We start from the raw sequence: 21,298 nt of genomic DNA, 5'->3' as shown, positions 1-21,298 counted from the left end.
AGATATCGATGACTGCAATCCAGAGCCTTGTCAAAACAACGGAACCTGTACAGACCTGGTCAACGACTACCACTGTGATTGTGTTGCAGGATTCAATGGAACAAATTGTGACATTAGTAAGCACTATCAATGCGTTATATTTTCCTTTTATGCAAAAGACACAATACACGTGTTATATAAATATTTGAACTAGATTTTAACTATTTGATTTTACTATTTGTTTTAAATTAAATGAAAAAATGTTTCATAATATGACTGTTTACAAACTGTCCCTATTCCAAACGCATTTTCATTCCGGTTCAAATTCCAGATATTTTTAACTTACTTACATAAAAAAAAAGTTCCAAGCAATTTTGAGGGTAACAAAGCACATGGATTAGTGTTCATTATCTTACTAGTATAGATATATTGAACGTTGTGTATTTCAGATATCGATGAGTGTGCATCTGAACCTTGTCAGAACAATGGAACTTGTATAGATCTGATCAATGATTACACATGTGCTTGTACTGTCGGTTTCAATGGAACGAACTGCACAATTGGTAAGTTGGAATATATTTTACTTCTTGTGAATGTTTTCAACTAAGAACCAAGTTATTGTAATAATATTGTAAACAATGCAGTTGATTGAGAATACTTTACTTTTGAATCTTTGATCCAATGATAAACAAGAGCAAATACAAATCTAGTCTGTATAGGACATGCATCAAAATCATAGACTAAAAATTGTAGATAATCTCGTTTTGATTCTGTTCATGCATGCAGCTGGTACTTGAAATTGTAGATATCGATGACTGCAATCCAGAGCCTTGTCAAAACAACGGAACCTGTACAGACCTGGTCAACGACTACCAATGTAGTTGTGTTGCAGGATTCAATGGAACAAATTGTGAAAACAGTAAACACCATACCTGCATAATGAAATTGTTTCTGTGAATCCAGAAAACCTTCAATGTGTTACTTCATGAACATTTGATATTCGTGAAATATGGTGTCATTTTCATCATAAACATCAGAATAAGAATTGTCGAGAAAAAAATTCTATTCATTCAGTTGGTACTTGAAATTGTAGATATCGATGACTGCAATCCAGAGCCTTGTCAAAACATAGGAACCTGTACAGACCTGGTCAACGACTACCACTGTGATTGTGTTGCAGGATTCAATGGAACAAATTGTGACATCAGTAAGCACTATCAATGCGTTATATTTTCCTTTTATGCAAAAGACACAATACACGTGTCTCTAGAAATATTTGAACTAGATTTTAATTATTTTATTTTACTTTTTGCTTTAAATTAAATGAAAAAATGTTTCATAATATGACTGTTTACAAACTGTCCCTACCCCATATGCATTTTCATTCCGGTTCAAATTCCAGATATTTTTAACTTACTTACATATAAAAAAAAGTTCCAAGCAATTTTGAGGGTAACAAAGCACATGGATTAGTGTTCATTATTTTAGTAGTATAGATATATTGAACGTTGTGTATTTCAGATATCGATGAGTGTGCATCTAAACCTTGTCAGAACAATGGAACTTGTATAGATCTGATCAATGATTACACATGTGCTTGTACTGTCGGTTTCAATGGAACGAACTGCACAATTGGTAAGTTGGAATATATTTTACTTCTTGAGAATGTTTTCAACTAAGAACCAAGTTATTGTAATAATATTGTAAACATTGCAGTTGATCGAGAATACTTTACTTTTGAATCTTTGATCCAATGATAAACAAGAGCAATTACAAATCTAGTCTGTATAGGACATGCATCAAATCAAAGACTAAAAATTGTAGATAATTTCGTTTTGATTCTGTTCATGCAGCTGGTACTTGAAATTGTAGATATCGATGACTGCAATCCAGAGTCTTGTCAAAACAACGGAACCTGTACAGACCTGGTCAACGACTACCAATGTAGTTGTGTTGCAGGATTCAATGGAACAAATTGTGAAAACAGTAAACACCATACCTGCATATTGAATTTGTTTCTGTGAATCCAGAAAACCTTCAATGTGTTACTTCATGAACATTTGATATTCGTGAAATATGGTGTCATTTTCATCATAAACATCCGAATAAGAATTGTCGAGAAAAAAATTCTATTCATTCAGTTGGTACTTGAAATTGTAGATATCGATGACTGCAATCCAGAGCCTTGTCAAAACAACGGAACCTGTACAGACCTGGTCAACGACTACCACTGTGATTGTTTTGCAGGATTCAATGGAACAAATTGTGACATCAGTAAGCACTATCAATGCGTTATATTTTCCTTTTATGCAAAAGACACAATACACGTGTTCTATAAATATTTGAACTAAATTTTAATTATTTGATTTTACTATTTGCTTTAAATTAAATTGAAAATGTTTCATAATATGACTGTTTAAGAACTCTCCCTACCCCATATGCATTTTCATTCCGGTTCAAATTCCAGATATTTTTAACTTACTTACATATAAAAAAAAGTTCCAAGCAATTTTGAGGGTAACAAAGCACATGAATTAGTGTTCATTATTTTAGTAGTATAGATATATTGAACGTTGTGTATTTCAGATATCGATGAGTGTGCATCTGAACCTTGTCAGAACAATGGAACTTGTATAGATCTGATCAATGATTACACATGTGCTTGTACTGTCGGTTTTAATGGAACGAACTGCACAATTGGTAAGTTGGAATATATATTTACTTCTTGTGAATGTTTCAACTAACAACCAAGTTATTGAAATAATATTGTAAACAATGCAGTTGATTGAGAATACTTTACTTTTGAATCTTTGATCCAATGATAAACAAGAGCAATTACAAATCTAGTCTGTATAGGACATGCATCAAAATCATAAACTAAAAATTGTAGATAATTTCGTTTTGATTCTGTTCATGCAGCTGGTACTTGAAATTGTAGATATCGATGACTGCAATCCAGAGCCTTGTCAAAACATAGGAACCTGTACAGACCTGGTCAACGACTACCACTGTGATTGTGTTGCAGGATTCAATGGAACAAATTGTGACATCAGTAAGCACTATCAATGCGTTATATTTTCCTTTTATGCAAAAGACACAATACACGTGTCTCTAGAAATATTTGAACTAGATTTTGATTATTTCATTTTACTATTTGTTTTCAATTATATGAAAAAATGTTTCATAATATGACAGTTTACAAACTCTCCCTACCCCATTCGTGCATATTTGTTCCGGTTCAAATTCCAGATATTTTGTAACTTACTTACATATAGAAAAGTTGCAAGCAATTTGAGGGTAACAAAGCACATGATTTAGGGTTCATTATTTTAGTAGTATAGATATATTGAACGTTGTGTATTTCAGATATCGATGAGTGTGCATCTGAACCTTGTCAGAACAATGGAACTTGTATAGATCTGATCAATGATTACACATGTGCTTGTACTGTCGGTTTTAATGGGACGAACTGCACAATTGGTAAGTTGGAATATATTTTATCCAATGATAAACAAGAGCAGATACAAATCTAGTCTGTATAGGACATGCATCAAAATCATAGACTAAAAATTGTAGATAATTTCGTTTTGATTCTGTTCATGCAGCTGGTACTTGAAATTGTAGATATCGATGACTGCAATCCAGAGCCTTGTCAAAACAACGGAACCTGTTTTTTGAGAAAGAAACATCATGTTGTAACATCACCAACATGTTTGTTATATGCGTTTCATGCATTTTACGTTTTTCCTTATAGATGTCGATGAGTGTGTATCTCAGCCTTGTCAGAACAACGGATCTTGTATTGATTTGATCAATGGTTACCAATGTAACTGTACTAATATGTTTAATGGAATGACTTGCACAGATGGTAAATTAGAATTGTTTTTAATATAATGGTCAATGTTGTTGTTGAAAGTTAATGCTGTTATAAATTAAAATAATTATAACATGTATCATCAATATTCAATTATAAACAAAAAAGGTTTTGTATGTATCAAATTTATGCCAGTTGATTGCACTAAAGAGACTTCAATTTTTACTTGTATTTTATGTTAAATTCAATTTTTTCATTATATTTTGTTTTATACCCACTGAAATGCACCAGTTACTTTGTCTTGTTTCTTATCCAGACGTCGATCTGTGCGCTTCCTCCCCATGTAAAAACAACGGAACCTGTACTAATTTGATCAATAGTTTCCAGTGTCAATGCCCTTTGGAATTTAATGGAACTACCTGCTCCATGGGTATAAAATTGTTTCATCCAAATAAGGATATTCTTTTACTAAAGATATTTCATTAACAATATTCAATTTACATAATATAATATGTAAAATATGTATAATATATGGGTCATTTTTATATAACTTTTGTTACTGGTGCGTATGAACATCTCAGGACTTGAAGCAAACATCAATTAATGACATTTTCTGATTATACTTGACAACTATTGTCGTAGAGTTAAAGCCATTGTTATTGATATTTTTTAATCACTCTAAGAACGCCTACATAATAAAATAACAAATCACAAAACATCTTTTCATATAATATTAACATAAATAGATACTCAACACTAAGAGTACAGCTTAAAGCAATTTGATAAAAGATTTGGATGAAAGTTCAGACATATATGAAAACTTGTAACCTCTCTTTCTATATATTAAAACAAAAATCTTATTTCACGGAATATGTTACTACCAGTACATGAATATTGTGATGAGCTTGTATTATTTTATCATTTAGAGTCACTTTTAACGAAATTCACAATGGAATTGAAAATTGACGTAACAATATCAGAAGATTTGTCTTCAAGCACTGGTTATAACACCGTTAAAAGTAAAGTACATATTGCCGTAAGTATAATCAAACCATTGAATATATTCATTAATTATCCATCCATCTATATACATGTATCTATCTATCTACAGTTTTATCTATATAATTACAGTTAACAGACATTTATTCTACGATACCAGGATCAACAGTCGTTATAAACAGCATAAGGTACGTTTATTTCATGTTAAATTGTTATATACCACTACGTATATTGATCGTAACGTAACTTTCTTTACGTTGAACAATTCATTATTAATAATGGCGGTCGGTTATGTGATATAAAAGTAAGTTATAAGAAGCCGTATATTTCATCGAAGCTTTTATAAACTCGACGCTTTGTTTACGCATCACTTTGAAGCCTTGCTCGGAGAGAGAGAGCGTATGGTTAAACGAGATATGAACAATAACAAAAAAAAATGAATATTAAGTGAAATTTTGCATTTCAAACACTTATAAAACAAATAAAATTCTACAAGAACGTTAAATGTTAGTTTGCGTTACGAACTGAGTACAGGACAATCTTGCTTTAAATTTGGAACATCTAACTTTAATTTTAACACCAGTGTGATATTTTTGAGTTGTTATATATATTTGTTTATTCAGTATGACTAGACAGGCAACCGAGAAAGGAAATGGGTGTTTTAATAGACGACATGCATTTTTTTATTTCAATTTTCTTAATTTGTTTTTTCGCCACCAAAACTAAAATCATCATTGGCGTTTACTTTAGAGTTTTAGCTTTTTCAAACCTTTTAGTAGTTATTATTACACTGTGTTTGAACTGTTAGCTGAATTATAATGTGATAACTGATAGAATTTTATCTTTCAGTTTTAAAAGAAGCAGTGTACGATTGAAAAGTTCTTTGCCTAACACTAAGGGTGGTTCACTTCACTTTGAAATAATTTCTCAAATCATCACAATATTCAATTTAGTTGATTAAGTTAGATAGCATGATGCATAAGAAGTGTACGTGTTTTTCAAACTTATAAATTGTCATGAATTGTAACAATTCTCTGGCTCATCAGAAATATTCAGAAAACATGTAATAATAAGCCGTTACATTATTTCATAACTATCATCGTTCGAATTTTTATTATTTATTTCATTTTTTTTTTTTTTTTTTGGTAAAGGAAGGGAAGTCTTATTGTTGACTTTGATCTCATTATTCCGGATGATCCTGTATCCAAGGTTCAGGTCGTGGACACTGTATATAAGCTTGTGAACGGTCTAGCCTTTGTCAACTACTCCGGCGAGGTCGTCAACGTAACATCAGCATCGTTCAATTCGTCTGCTGGCACCGGTGAGAATGGAAATTAAAACCTGTATAGAGTGACATTTTTTTTTTTCAAATATTAAATCAAATCAGTAGGTAAATGTGAATCCCGTTTTCTTCAGTTATCATCACTAACTCCACTGACGGGTGTTCCATTATGAATTCCATGAATGTGTGTTTACCTGAATACAGGTGTCATGAGTTTAACAACTACACGGTGGCCTGCATGTAAGAACCTCTTTTATATATCGATAAGAGCAGAATGTTCATTATTCTGGGTTGTAAACTACTATTAATCCTGGTAATAAAGTTTACAAATAATCTGAATTATATTTGTTTTAGCGTATTTTTTCTCCGTTTTTCTCTTTTAATTATTAATATATTTATAAAAATTCTTAAAATTATTTTGACAAATTTTCAGTCCAATTATAAGTAAGTAATATAAAATTAAATCATTTAATTAATGAAACCAGTGAATTCCTCTACTTACATAATTATACAAATGTGCATAAAATATTTTTAAAGTGTCTGACTTTTTATTTATTATGAAGTATACTAAAAAATAATGAATCTTTTTACAACATGAAGTTGTTTATCTTGTAAAGAAAATTTGTTGCAGTTAGTACAAAATACCTATATTTCTTAATGACATACATGTATTTAATTTTAATGTTGAATTTTTCAGTTCTTGTATTTAATCTCATGAGTAAAAGTTGAATGAATGTGATGAGCTTTATATGTGTTTCTATGATGTTTGAGCTTTGCGTGTTTAATACTTACATTTCAAATTTGCTTTCATTTTATATGTTCTAATTTCATAATTTAGTAATTATCAATTAACACTCAAGAAATTGCATGTTTCTTTTATACCATAACGAGACTATTGCTTTATTTTCTTTTTGCAGATTGTATGAACTTTAAAGTTTGTATAAACCATTATTTATTTATGAACATACATGTCACTGTTTAGTTTAAAACTTTACTTTTTAAAAATCAAATCAAATAGGAATAAAATATAACGACATTCTTCTAAATATTTCTTTTCTATAATTTCAGATAGGGGGCAATCCTAATGCTGCACTGTGATCTAGGATTCAGATATAATATACATGTATTTGATGTTTTTATTATTTATATTTTAAAGTAGTGTACAATTCTATGTATTTTAAACTCATTTCTTTATTGAATTTGTTAATGACACTTGTTATTTGTAATAGAGTAATAAACTTTACACAGAAAGTCCTCTCTTACTTCGTTTTGCACAGAAATATTGGTATTATTCATGTATAGGTTTTGTCGTACCAGTAATTAAGAGGGCTGGATGGCCGTGCCATTTTTAGATTATACTAATCTTGAGAAAAAGAGCTTTGTATAAGTTTATAATTATGTAGATATTAGGAAACGCTAAAAATTTTAAAGCCCAATTATTTGGAATTTCTCTTTCCTAGATGATAGTTTACGCCCAATAATATCATTTGGGATTTTTTAGTGAGAATTTTATAATTTGTTGACCATCCACTCTCCTTGAATCTTCTTTTTTTTTGGGGGGGGGGGGCAGATTCTGTACTAAAGTAAACTCTTTTTAAAAAATACTTGCAACTTTATTATCACAGTTAAAATAAAATAAGTTTTAATAAGTATTGAAATTTGAAATTTCTACTAAGTAAACATGTATTACAAGTTAACTGAACTTTAACAATAAAAATTGTTTGGCTTTTGGAAAATACATGTACTCTAAGACCAAAGCCCCTTCAGTGCATATAAAAAAATCTTTGAAACTTGAATGTATACAACAAATCAAGATTGAAGGCAGAAATGAAGAGAGATTCATTAATACTAGTCTTTCTTTTATGTTGTAAACATTGAGAAATCAATAAGATTAGGCAATGAGATTTAAACTTTTACACACAATGTATGGAAATGATATGTCGTTGTCTGTCTTGACCTAATTCCTAAATCAGTTCATAATGCTATGGCAAAAGCCTGATTAATACTACCATCAGTGCTTCCATTTTTGTGCCTTGGTATTGACTTGTCCTGATTCATGACTACATATATTGATATTACAAAATTTGAAATAAAAAAAATTAATTCTAATGACTTAAAAAGAGTAACTAAACAACATGCATTTTAATGCATAAAGTATTAAATGAATATTGCACACATACATTGCAGAGAAGGAAAAGGCTTCAAATAGCGATAAAAACAAGATGAGGAATGTACATGAAGAACCAATAAAGGAAAAAATTAAATCATTCTTCATATAAAAAAGAATCTACACCAAGATTCACACAATGTCATTAAAGTGCTAAACGAAATTTCAAAAATCAATTGGAATATGGAAAAAATATCTTTCGATATAACACTGATCCATGAATACGTTAACCATATTACCCAATATTATAAAGTCAACATGAATTCAATTAAATAGCAAAATCAAAAGCTAATTCCCTATATTATTGTTAAAATATGATATATGTTATTGTAGCTCTAATTTTAACCAAATATATCTGAAATATCATTGTTCGTAATGTTAGATTTTGTTGCATTGCTGGATCCTTGGTTCTGGGGGAAATTCATGCTGTTCATAGATGTATTAAATTGTCCTTGCATCATAGGAGTAGGTTGTCTCATCATTCCAGGTTGTCCCATAAACCCTTGATTTCCCATCATTCCTTGATTTCCCATCATTCCTTGATTTCCCATAAAGCCATGATTACCCATCATTCCAGGTTGTCCAGGCATCATGCTTGAGCCTGACATAGTCTGTGGTCTCATGGGCTGATTTGCCATACTGTTCATAGAATTAAATGAAGAGTTGTTCATCGGAAAAGATGCCCCTTGTGACTGACTACCATTCATTTGATTCAGGGACATTTTTGGTTGTGAAGCACTGGGAAGAAGGGAGTCAAATGCTGATAAATCAAATGACTGTTTGCTATTTGTCCCTGATGCTGGTCTAGATCCTGAAGAACCCTGCATCTGACCCATTGATCCAACTCCTGAATAACTGGGGAACCCACCAGTACTGGTCAAACCACTTTGTGAGAAGCCCATGACATTTGAATTCAAACTTTGCTGCTGTCCCATCATTCCCTGATTTCCCATCATCCTCGGCTGTCCAATTGGACTGGAATTCATTAGTGATGCTGATAGATCTTTTGGTTGAGTCTTGGCCACAGGTGAAGCTTTACTAGTCGCCATTGTAATAGGTTTTTGCTCTTTGAATCGTCTTTGCTGTTCCTGCTGCTGAGCCAGCCTTTGTTTTTCTTCTAAAGTCAGTGTCTGCAATAAATGTAAGTGTAAGAAGTAACTTTGCACATCATAAATTTAAATAAATTTATTTTACCATCTATATTATATTGTATCTACTTCTGCTACATGATCACACTGTTAACATGTATCTAGAGTAAATAATGGCAAATAAATTAAACAACAAATAAATGCAAACATATTAAGTTAATAACTATTATGACACAAACTGTGGGAAAAGATGTGATTGAATAATAATTGAAATAAGTGTATAAAGTGTTTTATATATTATCAAAATGAAATTTAGCTTCATCTCATTTTAAATTTATTTCAGCTGCTAATTCATATAAATCTTGTAATAATTATTGAAGATGATTCACCATTTACATGTATCACATAAAAAGACCAATCACTAAATTTTGATTCTTTTTTATTGGCTTTTGTTGCTTATAATTATACCTTAGAAGCAGCTGGTTTGGATTCAGCTTCCTTCTTGGTCGCAGAGGAAGGTACAGAAGTTTGAATAAGAGATGGACTCTGTTTGCTGTTAGCCACAGTTTGTTGAACATTATACCCACTCAAAAACTGATCCATCTGTATATAAAACAACAGGGAAAGAAATAAATTTGGTTCGAGATACCTACATTGTAAATTTGTAACGTTACTACATGTATACAGAGATACTTGTACAACAGTTCAAAAAAACTACAATGTACAGACCATAGTCTTTGGCTCCTCGGATTTGGCTGACTTTTCATCTTGACCTGTTATTTTCGTAATTTCTATTGTTCTGTACATTGATAAAAAAAAAAGAAATGCCTATTCAGCACATCATTCAAACCATTGGAATATAAAACTACAGATTAAATCATGAAGTGTATCTATATATGATGCTGGCATATTGATAATAGTGACATATCAACAATCATTAAGCATTTCTTATCATAAAACTTTTGGAGGGAACATATCGGGTGTTCTTATTGTCCCAAAATGCATGACAATATTTTAAAAGGAAATAATTTTCTGATTCAGAAGTAAATATCTTTAAAAAGAACCAGATGTTTCTGAAAAGCATCATGCATTAAGATCATAAAGTCTATTGATTTGATTACTTTCTATCAACCAATGAAATAAGCCCTTACTTTTGCTCCTGTCTCATCTTGTCAATCTGCTCCAGTTTACCACGATGCTCTGATTCCAGTTTAGAGATCATATCCTTGATGGTTGTTATATAAGCATTGAACTGCAGAAAATGAAACTTCTGTATTCCAACAAGGAATGTAAAAGGCACATGTGGTAGTTAAATGAAAACAAAGTGCATCATCAAATATTTTAAAATATTCATGAAATGTGAAGAAACACTTTTTGAATACGGATGATTCAATCTCAGAGGCATAAATGGGTTTTTTTTCTTTCAATCACACTTAGTTTTGGTTATACATTTAGTATAATGGTACTCATAATTTATGAATATTATCCATAATAATTTGTTGAATTAAATTTCTATTGAAAAGTGATTTTTAACCATTTTCTATACCAGTATGCATAATGATATTCCAAACAAACAAAATATTCAAAATATTAATAGAGATTTCTGTGTCTCAAGCCTGTACAGTAACTATACATGAATTTTTAAAGAATTTAGCAAAAATCCTTTAGAAAATTAATATATATCTAGATTAATCAAAGAAAAAAAACACTTTCAAATATATTCTATTTTAAAGTGATAATTGACATTCCAAATACAAGTTTAGAAAATTTACCTGTGAAAGATTCAGATTGCTATCAATACTAATGGGTATGAGGAATGGCAGAACTTTGGTAGCTAGCAGATCTTTTGTAATGCCTAGTTTCGCATGGGACATTGTGACTTGATATATTCCTGTAAATAATCAATAATACAATGTCATATAATAAACATATAATTATACAAGTGAATTGGGGTCTGATTCACTTAGTTCATAAAAAGAAACAACAACCCTCCCCCCCCCCCCCCCCAAAAAAAATAATATTAATGAAAACCCATAAAATTCCAGCAATTTAGTTACATTTGAATCCCTTTGGCACGTAGATTTTTTGTGCCAAGTTTAGCTAAAACTGCCCAGTGGTTTTGGGGGTAGAGGATGAAAATGTGAAAACATTGTGACTATGACAACATCAACAATGCAAACCAGAACAATGACAGACAATCAACAAAATTTGATCAGAAAACCTCACTTGAGCAATCAACTCAGGTGGCTTAAAAGTCTAAATAACAAAGTTGAAACAGAATGACCAACAGCTATAAAGACAATCTCCAGTTTTACAAAAAGGGAATCTTCCAACTTGAAGATAAAAATTCTAGTGAAAATGCATATCTACACACAATATTGTATGTCCCTGACTCCTTTTTAACTACAAAGTTTCATGATATTCTATTAAAAAAAAAAGGAGTGACTAATTGACTGAAAGATGAGTCAAAAACAGTTTAACCCCTGCCATTGCATCGGAGTTCAATAATTGGTATCCACTAGTTACCTAGAATGCTCATTAGTACGGCGGGCTCCCTGGAGGGGATCTGTGGGAGGAGGGGGAGGACATCATCCAGCACGGTCCACTTGTCCATGTACTCCAACAGCTTACCAATACACAGCAGGCAGTTAATCCTCACCTATCATACGCACAGAAGGGAAACAATCAGTATAATATTACACTGATGGAAGGAGCTTACGAAATACACAAGAGTCACTTAATCCTCACCTATTCAGTAAAACTCATTTAGTACATACACAGATATAGCAAAATCTCAGATCTAGAGTAGTTTTAAGAAGTCCCCAGCAAAATTCTTAACAAACAAATACATGGTTCTTGTAGTAGAACTCTGGTGTACACTTACAGATAAGGTGCTGGTTGAAAGGCAAATCTTTTTTATCCGAGGCAAAATGGATTTCTTCAAAGCTGAAAAATCTATCAGCCCAGCAAATGTTGGCACAATTTCCAGACACATATCCTAAAATGAGAGGAATTTACAAATGCATCAAATCAATAAACATTAAATATATCAAATTGAGCATTTAAATTGATGATAGTTGTACACAAAAGAATTTTTTGCTTGTTTAATATCTAATGAATCTTTCATACAAATGACAAGAAGATGTACCTGCAGTTGAGAGTTGTTTGCCTCCAAGGACTGGTGAATCATGGGTAAAATGTGATTGGTCATGTCACTCACAGGCGTCTTCTTCAACATCACACTCATATTTTGCATGAAGATCAGGGAAATCTTTAAAGTACAAATAAATGTTTAATATTCATGACAGGGTTGTCTTTAAGACCTGAGAGGCGGGGAATTCCCCCGCCTATAATGCCTTAATTACCCGACTATTATTGCATTTCAACACAATGTAGCTATAAGCAAGACCCCTAGACCCCCCTTCTACTTTTCTATTTCTTCCATCTACTTCAATTTTTAGAGACAACCCTGTTCATGCATTACTTAAAATCCAAAACTGATTTAACACCATTATTCGACATTTCAAAAATAAAAGATAAAGTGAGCAAGCCCATGCTCTCACATTACTTGAAAATGATACACACAATAAATGGAAGGGTGCACTTTAAATACACAAAATACTTGTTCCTCATAAAGGGGTATAACTCCTGAAAAATTATCACATTGAAACTTCCCTCGAATCTATAAATTTGTCTTAAACAACAACAAATTTTTGAGTTCGAAAGGTAAAAAATCTAAGAATAATAATGAAATCATCAAAACCTACAAAGTCTCATGTATTTCTGATCAGTATTTTAAAGGAGGTGTGCTGACAAACTGTTCATTAAAATATTGTAGATTCCTTATTTTACCCGTGTACATAATTCAGCGATTCAACTATTTTGTATCCAATCACAAGAATATAAAATCAAGAACCCCAAATTTTTATCACTGTTGACAGTTTTATTAAGTTTACATCTGTCTGAAAAATGAAAGCGAGATTTAAAAATAAGTTCCTTGCATTTAATTAGGGGTCTACAGTATTCAATAAACCCCAGAAAATACGGAAATTTGTATTTCTGAGTAGTATGCACATCTACACATTTTGTTCTAAAAACGTGCACTTCAAAAATCTCATAAAATTCTCAACAGCATGTTATGAGGAGTTGAGCTGACAAAAACAGGACTCAATGACTAACAGATTAAAGTCATTATACCCCTCCTCCACCTTGGTAAATCTTTTCGGGGGTGTGCTGAGCATATATAATTTCACTATTACATAATATATAAAAAACACATAATAATTAAGGTACTTGCATTGACTAACAAGAGCGCTTGAAACCGTAGAACAAAGCATACATGATTTTAAAGATAAAGAAAATATACAGCAAAGGAGACAAACTATTAGCTAACCTGAATGGGTTCTCTCATCTTTAGAAGTGGGACAAGAGCCGGAAAGATGAAGCTCCTATACTCCGATTCTGTGGCCTGGTCTGCCATATATAGGAGGCTGGGGAGGGTGAAGGGGACCATGTCGTGGTTCACGCTCTCCTTGACCAGGGGTGGCAGTATCCTCTGCTGGTTCACTCGCTGAAAAATCAGACAGAAATAGGGAAGATTAGCAATTTGACATCATTAATTCTGACATTTCGGTGTGCTTTTAATTATCAGTGCTATAAGTCATGTCAATTTCTTAGACTAATGTAGTGATATTTTACAACTGATAAGACACATTGTACCTTGGGTAGATTTTTCAGGATCTTAGGGAGGCCTCGGAAGAACTCGGACTTTTGAAGGTTGTCCCGTTGAAATAACGTGTCCATAAATTGTAGAGTCACAGTTCCAACATCATCAAAGAAATCAACCTGACAAAATAGAGTACCGTACATTATGTTAATAAAGAGTTGGTTGTAATCATTACTTACAAAGGTGATGGACATTCAACCTTAAAGTACAATTTTTTATTAGTGGGATTACTGTGATAGATAAATCAAGCTTAATAATTTTGACAAGATAAGTATATATATGTATTACTAATTTTACTATAAATGTGTCATCTCAACCTTCATGATATGTGCTTGTTTTCTTAAATCAATATGGCAGGCTTCACACTAGAATTTTCTTCATTTGTGTTGCATGACTCAAGGGTTTCTAAAGAGGCTGAGTCTCTTACCTTCATCAGCTGACTGGGGTCTGGTCTGACCGTAGGCTCAGTGTTCAGAATGAGTTTTACATACTGCTGCAAACCCTCAGGAACACTCCCCAAAAGGGAAGCCCTGAACTTCCTCAACTGTAAATTTGAAAAGATTTACTTTTAATTATTAGTTTCATTATCAGGTGCATGACCATTGAGTATTGTTTATAAGCTACAATGCACCCACACGTACAAGTACAAATAAGTTGAGATGAATGTCAAATAACTTTAATTTAGAAATAAACACAAAGAAAAAATGAATTTAATTCTACCGATGTTTTACCGGTATAACATAACATTTACCTTCAACAGAGAAGTTATGTTGCACAAGTTTAACACAGTAGAAATTTAAATTCATTCCTTATCATTCAAATTTTCAATATCAAGTTAAAAAAACAAGATGCACTATTTTACTGATTAAAAATGACATCAATTTGTGCAAAATTCAAAGGTAACGCCAAGCAGATTAATATCTTTAAAAGGTGTGTCAAATGGTGATGCAGGCAAGTCATATTTAACAATTTACATTAAAATTCTTTAGCCAATCAAATAAGGTGTTACAACCAGAATTAAATTATCTTTTAATAAACATAAAAAAACCCCATCTTGATGATGTTATTCAAATTTTTATGTGTACCATACATGATAATAAAGTGTTAGAATTCTAATTACTATCTATGAAATGATCATCAAATAAAAGGTATGACTCAAAAAGATTTTACTATATGTACTTTAATTTAAATTATATGGGAAATTTAAAAAATTTGCACATTTATTAATGTGGATTTTTTTTTTTGTCATAAAACATGATTCCACCAACTTAAAAGGATTAAATCTCCCTTGCCATAAAGATTAAGCAATTATAATTTTCCTATAGCTTACTATAATTACAGTAAAGAAATGTCTGTCACTTAATTATTATTTACAAGCAAATCTACAAAATCACATGCAAAGGAACCTCTAAACTTTGAAAATCAACCAAAATTGGCCCCACAGAATACACATTATTCCATATTATTACATGTTTAATCAAATCATTCAATTATCCTAAAGAGTGAAAAATAACAACCTCTTCCGTGAACTTTTTGAACTGAGACAGCTGATTGTGGCATTCATAGAGAGGCTTTCCGTGGTTGTATATACAGTAGATGAGGACCCCCAAGGAAAACATGTCACTGGCCTCACAGCAGCTGAGGGTCAGGCAGTACTCTGGAGCCATGTAGTCCAGACACGGCTGAGTCATGGGGGGTTGGTCAGGGTTCCACTCGTGACATGGAAATGTGGTCTAAAAAGTGAAGAAAAACAAATTATAATCAAATATATGTGTGTGATACGTGAGATTAATTATTTTTTTTAAATGTTGGATAATAAAAACTGTAGATGATATGCTTATGGAGTAACGTACTGTATCTTAAAATTTCTATCTATTTAATATACATGTACCAGTATTTATTGAAGTGCAAATGTTGCATGAAGCCAATGATTTCCTCCTATGCATGTACATGTGTTCACGATGAACATTTCTTTTTCCTCAGAGTTTTCATAACTTGAATAGTACAACATGTTTTTCTTAATTCAAATTAATAAGTGCATATTTTACTAAATTCTTAATTCTTAATTGAATAAAATTTCACCTTTATCTTGTATCTAGAGAAGTACACATATTTCTAAATTCAAGTTAATAAAATATATACATGTACATTCATTACATTCTTTCTTGAAAAAAAATTCACATTTATTTTGTTTCAGTATTTGAAATAAATGCATGTACTGTGTCTCTTACAGCCTGATCCTGCTGGCTAATGTTGGCAACACAGAAATCAAAGCCGGCTAACTTCCAGGCTCCATATTTGTTGACAATGATACTGGATGGACAAATATTATTGTGCATCATTTTGGCATCTTTGTGCAGAAATCCCAGTCCCTCCGCTACCTGTTATATTTTGGAGCAAAATACGCTTTATTAAAGTTGATAATATCTGTACATAAACATAAATATGCAAAGATATAAACAACTAAAATTATGTTATATTTATTATTATTTATTATTAATTATTTATTAATTAATAACTGAAGGTATTCTTGGAAAATACTTGCTTTCTTTGTTTTAATTGAATTTGGTCATCTTATCAGTCGATTAAAGTTGAAGTTAATTAAATTTTCAAAACTTACAAAGAATTGCATATAGAGATCAAGAACTTAGAGAGATTGAAGCTTAATTGAGCCATCGAGTACGAGTTACCTGCAGCATATATCATTTCATTTATTTCTCTTAAATTGTACATTATAATGTATGATAAAAAATTTGTCATTTAAAAGTACTCCAATAGATTTTTTGTACAGATATAAGATTCTTATTGTGTGCATTAACCTGTATAATTCCATGCTTGATCTCCACATCAAATAACTTGTATTCTGTCAGCTCTGAGGGCACTGGTGTTGGAACATTAGTGTGGTCCCCTAAAACATTGGCCAGACTGGCAAACACAGGCTCTGTGGCAAAGGCAAGTGCCTCTCTGTAATAATTAAAAAATTCTAATAAGTAATGAACCATGTAAATTCTGTATACTGTATTTTTCTGTCATGTGAAAAGGATCCCAAAGAAATCGAAAAATTACATCATCGGGGAAATAACTGGATATATACTGTAATACATGTATATCTAAACTGGTATTGGCTCTCATCCTTGAACAGCAAGTTTTGTGAATATTGTTGCTGTCATCCATTAAAACAGAGTACAATGACACTAGATGAATGACAAGAAATCTAATGGTAAAGCTCTAGTCCTAGATTTTTATCACATATATACATGTACATCCACAAAAACTAATGCCCATGAATAGAAATGAATCACATTACATATAACATCTACTAACTTTAATGGCATACCGGTATTTCAATTACCGGTATCATTACAACCGATGTAAATTCATAACAATCTCTGATAATCATAATGTGTATTTATGCTTCAGCAGTAAGAGAACTTACCATCGTTACATGTACCTTTTTAATAATTTCTTAATTCTATACTACATTTTATTACCTTGACTCCTCAAGGGGTTGAAGAACGGACAGGATCTTTGGATGTCTTAATCTTGTTAGCTGTGAAACACCCTTCTTTAAAGAATCTATAATAAGGTCTCTGTCCTTTTTTGAGTATTTTTCCAGATTTTTCTTTTCAAACACAAAAACTGATGCTTCCTACAAAGAAAAATCCCTCATATTAGGGTAAGAGAGATGTAAAATGTTGTATGTGTGCACATTTAAGGAATAACTTAAGGAATCATTCTTCGAGTATTATTAGGTGATCAAATATAGTCAGGGGTGATCAAATCCAATAAAGCCTGACAGGCTTTCTGATAGATATACTCAAAGATTAAATGATATGTGTATATTTAAAAGTATATAAAAATCTCAAGACATCTTCTTTGTCAATTGAAATAACCCCTCTAGCTTGCCTGCATGGATTCAACACACTGCTAAAAATAAGAAGAATTTGGGGATTTTGCTTTACAAACAACCTAATATAGTCCCTATATGATGACATTACAAAATTGTGCCAAATAATCTGAGTACCTCCAAATGGAGAAAAGCTGTAAACATTTTCCATCATAAATTTCCATTGGAAATTAGTTTTTGTGTCTGTGTCATATATTTTTTAGCGGTATAAAATCAAATGACAAGTCAATGAAGAAATCTTGGAATTTTCCCCTCTTATTGATTTCAATTGTACTTAATTTTCTTGATAGGTATGTTTATTAATATTATTGTTCAATCTTCAAAAAGGGAAAGAAACAAACTTGGGACAGACTACACTGGCAACCAATTCTCGCCAAGGACCATTTTTCACCAGCTAGTGCATACAGAATCCGGGATGGTTCGCACCTATTCTGTTTCGCGCTGAGATGATTCGCGCCTCGATGTTTCGTACCTCCCTCGGAGCGAAACATCTCACTGTATTTAGATATTTTTCTCGTGTTATTATTGCTATGAAATTAATTATAACCTATATAAGAATTGAAATAAGTTTTTAAAAACATTGAAACGGTTTTTGCATTTATATGATTTATGCGCCGCTAGTATAACGTTTTTTTTTTCGTTTTCGTTGGATTTTTTATGAAGCCTTTGAAGCCATTACCTTATTATATAGGTTCAGAACAAGAGGTATTAATTGTGTTGTGATAACAATTATAGCACGTCTTTCACTTGAGATTTACCTGTATTTTTAAGAAAATTAGGGGTGTTATTGCAGGTAATTAAGTACCACAGATGTAAAGGTGGGGATCATTTAATTCCATAATTTTCTGCTTTTAACTTTACATTAGGGCCTACTGCCTCTGCATTCATTCAACTACCATTTTTGTATGTGTGATATTGTTTGATAATTTCCGTTCCCATATATTTATGTCATTGGAGAACGACATACAAATTACTTAAAATACACTAAAAAATAACACATATATATAGTTCTATATGCAGAATCATTACTCATAGTATAATGAATAATCTAAGATAAATATTCAGGGACACACTCATTGAGGATCTTGTACATAGTGGGAATTTTAGAAGAAATTCATATTATCTTTTAAAACAACTTGCAAGCGATTAATTGTTATGTGTTGCATATATATAATTCCGTATATATGCAAAATAGTACTATTTTTTATGGCACAGATATTTATTGTCGGATTGATTTTTATACTATTTTAAACAGCAAATACAACTAAATAATTAAGATATGGCCCTACTCAAGTGAATTTAAAATTTATTTTCTTACTTACTTATATTCTTGTAATATACCATAAAAACTATGTGCTTTACTATTTATGTTTACATAATATGTCAATATTTATTCTACCGACACCGGATACCTTAACTTAACATTTACATGATGATGTACATGTTTCATAACTCATTCATTAAGAATGTATTCGATGCGAAACATCGCGGTGCAAACCATCTCAGCGCGAAACAGAATAGGTGCGAACCATCTCAGCGCGAAACATGTGTATAGGTGTGAAACATCCCGTACCCTGCATACATACTTCAGTCTACGTTATAAGTGTGTGATATATTTACAAGCAATAAAAGAACTTTCCATAGCTAAAATGATCGATTTACATTAACTGTGACCTAGCTCTTTCACTTATTTATATCATTTTGATTGCAATCTCATAGTTTTAAACATAAAATTCACACATGCAAGGATATATAATGACTGAAGTTGTGCAGCTCATCTTCGCCATTGCTCAGAGTGCATAGTAAGGTCATTTTATCAATTAAAACATAAAATCATATCGAAAACTGACGTAACAATGCACTGGCGAGAAGGTACTTGGGATGATTTAGTCAAGCGCCAGTTCTCCCAGATTACCTAAAGATGACTTTACATGTATCAGTTTTAAATTAATACACATATCAAGTGTACAAAACCTTATCTTAGAGACAAGGAAAATTCCTATAGTTACTCTGGTGGATCTTTCATCAATGAGGCCTAACGTTTTACCTGTTTTGTTGTCCTCTTGATTGCATTGTAGATCTTCCAGGATAACCCAGGCCCTCCAGACGCCACGTGGTTGGAAACGTCAAAATCTTTAGACAAAGGGTTTCCTGGCAATGCACTGCTTACTGCGCTGCGAAGCTTGTTAAATACGTCCATGTCTTTTTAACAAAACCTAGTGAATGCAATATTTTATATGCCTTAGGTACAAACCGCGTTCTTGATTTGTAATCACTGTTGTTCCTAACCATCGATATATACTTGTTAAGTACATATTTTATTACCTTAAACTTAAAGTATTGAGATATAAAAAAGGGCGTATCTTCTTTATATTCTCTTTTGAAAACTGAGACTACTATCTTACCGTGTTTCTGTCATTGATTAGTATTTTATGAATCACGAACCCGATTTTAAATTAGTTCCTCATACCTCTGTTCTTTGTCGCACGTCATCAGGGTGATGATTTTCTCGCTTTTTCTTGCAGCAAAAATTTAATTTACATATAGAAATTCAAATATCACGGTGTCCCCCCCCCCCCCCCACTCTACTATATTTGACATTGAAAATGAAGTTCAAGTAATACGAATCAGACCGCATTGAGGTGATGACCATCTCAAAGGGCACCACTTAGAAAAGATACAAGGATGAAACGCTTTTTAGAGAATTTTGCTTTGACCTTGACCTATAACTTAGAAATTTTTCAGCTGGCATAGAACTTTTAATTTAATCACATTACCCCCATCTTCCCAAGTCAAGGGTTTCTGATCCGCATAGTGAGATTAGCTATGCGGATCAGAAACCCTTGACTTGGGAAGATGCATTACCCCTTACTTACAGGCATTTTTTTCAATCTGAGCAAGATTAAGCAAATGGGAAATAAGCTACATTCTTAAAATGATTATACAGAGATCTGGTATTGCCTTCACATTAACTAGGTTCAAAATCACTGCACACCATGCCTTCAACCCAAAAGATTTGTTTATGTGAGAAAAATAAGGCTAAGTAGAGAGTATTTATGCTCTTAAAAGGGATTTTGTGTGATTTGACATGAACTTGAACTTTAAAGTACAAACATCCTTCAAGGTCACTGCATGCATGCTCTTTGATCACAGGCACCATGTGGGTGAAGTATAAGCCAGAGATATGCTCTGCACAAGTATTTTTCATATCATCTGCTATGACCTTCACATTTGACCTTGAAACTTGATTTAAGGTCAGTGCTCATCTTTTATTCAAAAGCTCTGTTTATGTGAAGAATGAGCCAAATGGGGCTAAGTGGAGATTATATATGCACT

The 21,298-nt window shown here is 32.1% G+C and overlaps 4 protein-coding genes across 5 annotated transcripts in view; 3 read left to right on the top strand and 1 right to left on the bottom strand.

Annotated features, from left to right (window-relative positions):
• LOC128191925 (neurogenic locus notch homolog protein 1-like) overlaps positions 1 to 1,843 on the top strand; it is a 67,096-nt gene extending 65,253 nt beyond the window's left edge. The window contains exons 69-72 of the mRNA XM_052864299.1: positions 3 to 116; positions 429 to 542; positions 1,501 to 1,614; positions 1,833 to 1,843. Of these exons, the coding sequence (XP_052720259.1) occupies positions 3 to 116; positions 429 to 542; positions 1,501 to 1,614; positions 1,833 to 1,843 (353 nt within the window). The remainder of the gene's footprint in view (positions 1 to 2; positions 117 to 428; positions 543 to 1,500; positions 1,615 to 1,832) is intronic.
• A 423-nt stretch (positions 1,844 to 2,266) lies between these two features.
• LOC128191914 (fibropellin-3-like) lies at positions 2,267 to 3,595 on the top strand. Its single transcript, XM_052864290.1, has 5 exons — positions 2,267 to 2,270; positions 2,566 to 2,679; positions 3,005 to 3,031; positions 3,346 to 3,459; positions 3,585 to 3,595. Exons 1-5 carry the CDS (start codon positions 2,267 to 2,269, stop codon positions 3,593 to 3,595), a joined length of 270 nt encoding a protein of 89 aa, XP_052720250.1.
• Positions 3,596 to 3,715: 120 nt separating this feature from the next.
• LOC128186730 (uncharacterized) lies at positions 3,716 to 7,553 on the top strand. Its single transcript, XM_052856600.1, has 7 exons — positions 3,716 to 3,847; positions 4,110 to 4,223; positions 4,720 to 4,829; positions 4,925 to 4,980; positions 5,944 to 6,113; positions 6,209 to 6,314; positions 6,508 to 7,553. The coding sequence occupies exons 1-7, from the start codon at positions 3,820 to 3,822 to the stop codon at positions 6,524 to 6,526; spliced, it is 603 nt and encodes a 200-aa protein (XP_052712560.1). The 5' UTR covers positions 3,716 to 3,819; the 3' UTR covers positions 6,527 to 7,553.
• Positions 7,554 to 7,686: 133 nt separating this feature from the next.
• LOC128186569 (SCY1-like protein 2) lies at positions 7,687 to 20,386 on the bottom strand. 2 transcript variants are annotated; one of them, XM_052856399.1, is made up of 17 exons: positions 20,368 to 20,386; positions 20,010 to 20,178; positions 17,547 to 17,704; positions 16,875 to 17,019; positions 16,287 to 16,436; positions 15,573 to 15,788; positions 14,483 to 14,599; positions 14,049 to 14,174; positions 13,723 to 13,899; positions 12,478 to 12,600; positions 12,214 to 12,327; positions 11,856 to 11,988; positions 11,102 to 11,220; positions 10,481 to 10,581; positions 10,059 to 10,128; positions 9,798 to 9,932; positions 7,687 to 9,371 (listed from the first exon to the last, which is right to left on the bottom strand). In XM_052856399.1, the coding sequence occupies exons 2-17, from the start codon at positions 20,160 to 20,162 to the stop codon at positions 8,583 to 8,585; spliced, it is 2,826 nt and encodes a 941-aa protein (XP_052712359.1). In that variant the 5' UTR covers positions 20,163 to 20,178; positions 20,368 to 20,386; the 3' UTR covers positions 7,687 to 8,582. The 2 variants fall into 2 exon arrangements, with proteins under 2 accessions (XP_052712359.1, XP_052712353.1); XM_052856393.1 differs by lacking the exon at positions 20,368 to 20,386 and adding an exon at positions 20,288 to 20,356.
• Between the last annotated feature and the right edge of the window lie 912 nt (positions 20,387 to 21,298).

This window comes from Crassostrea angulata, chromosome 1 (assembly GCF_025612915.1).
Source record: "Crassostrea angulata isolate pt1a10 chromosome 1, ASM2561291v2, whole genome shotgun sequence".
In the NCBI taxonomy this organism is placed as follows: Eukaryota; Metazoa; Mollusca; class Bivalvia; order Ostreida; family Ostreidae; genus Magallana; species Magallana angulata.
The sequence above is the reverse complement of the archived record's forward strand: the minus strand, read 5'-3'. Positions and strand labels throughout refer to the sequence as shown.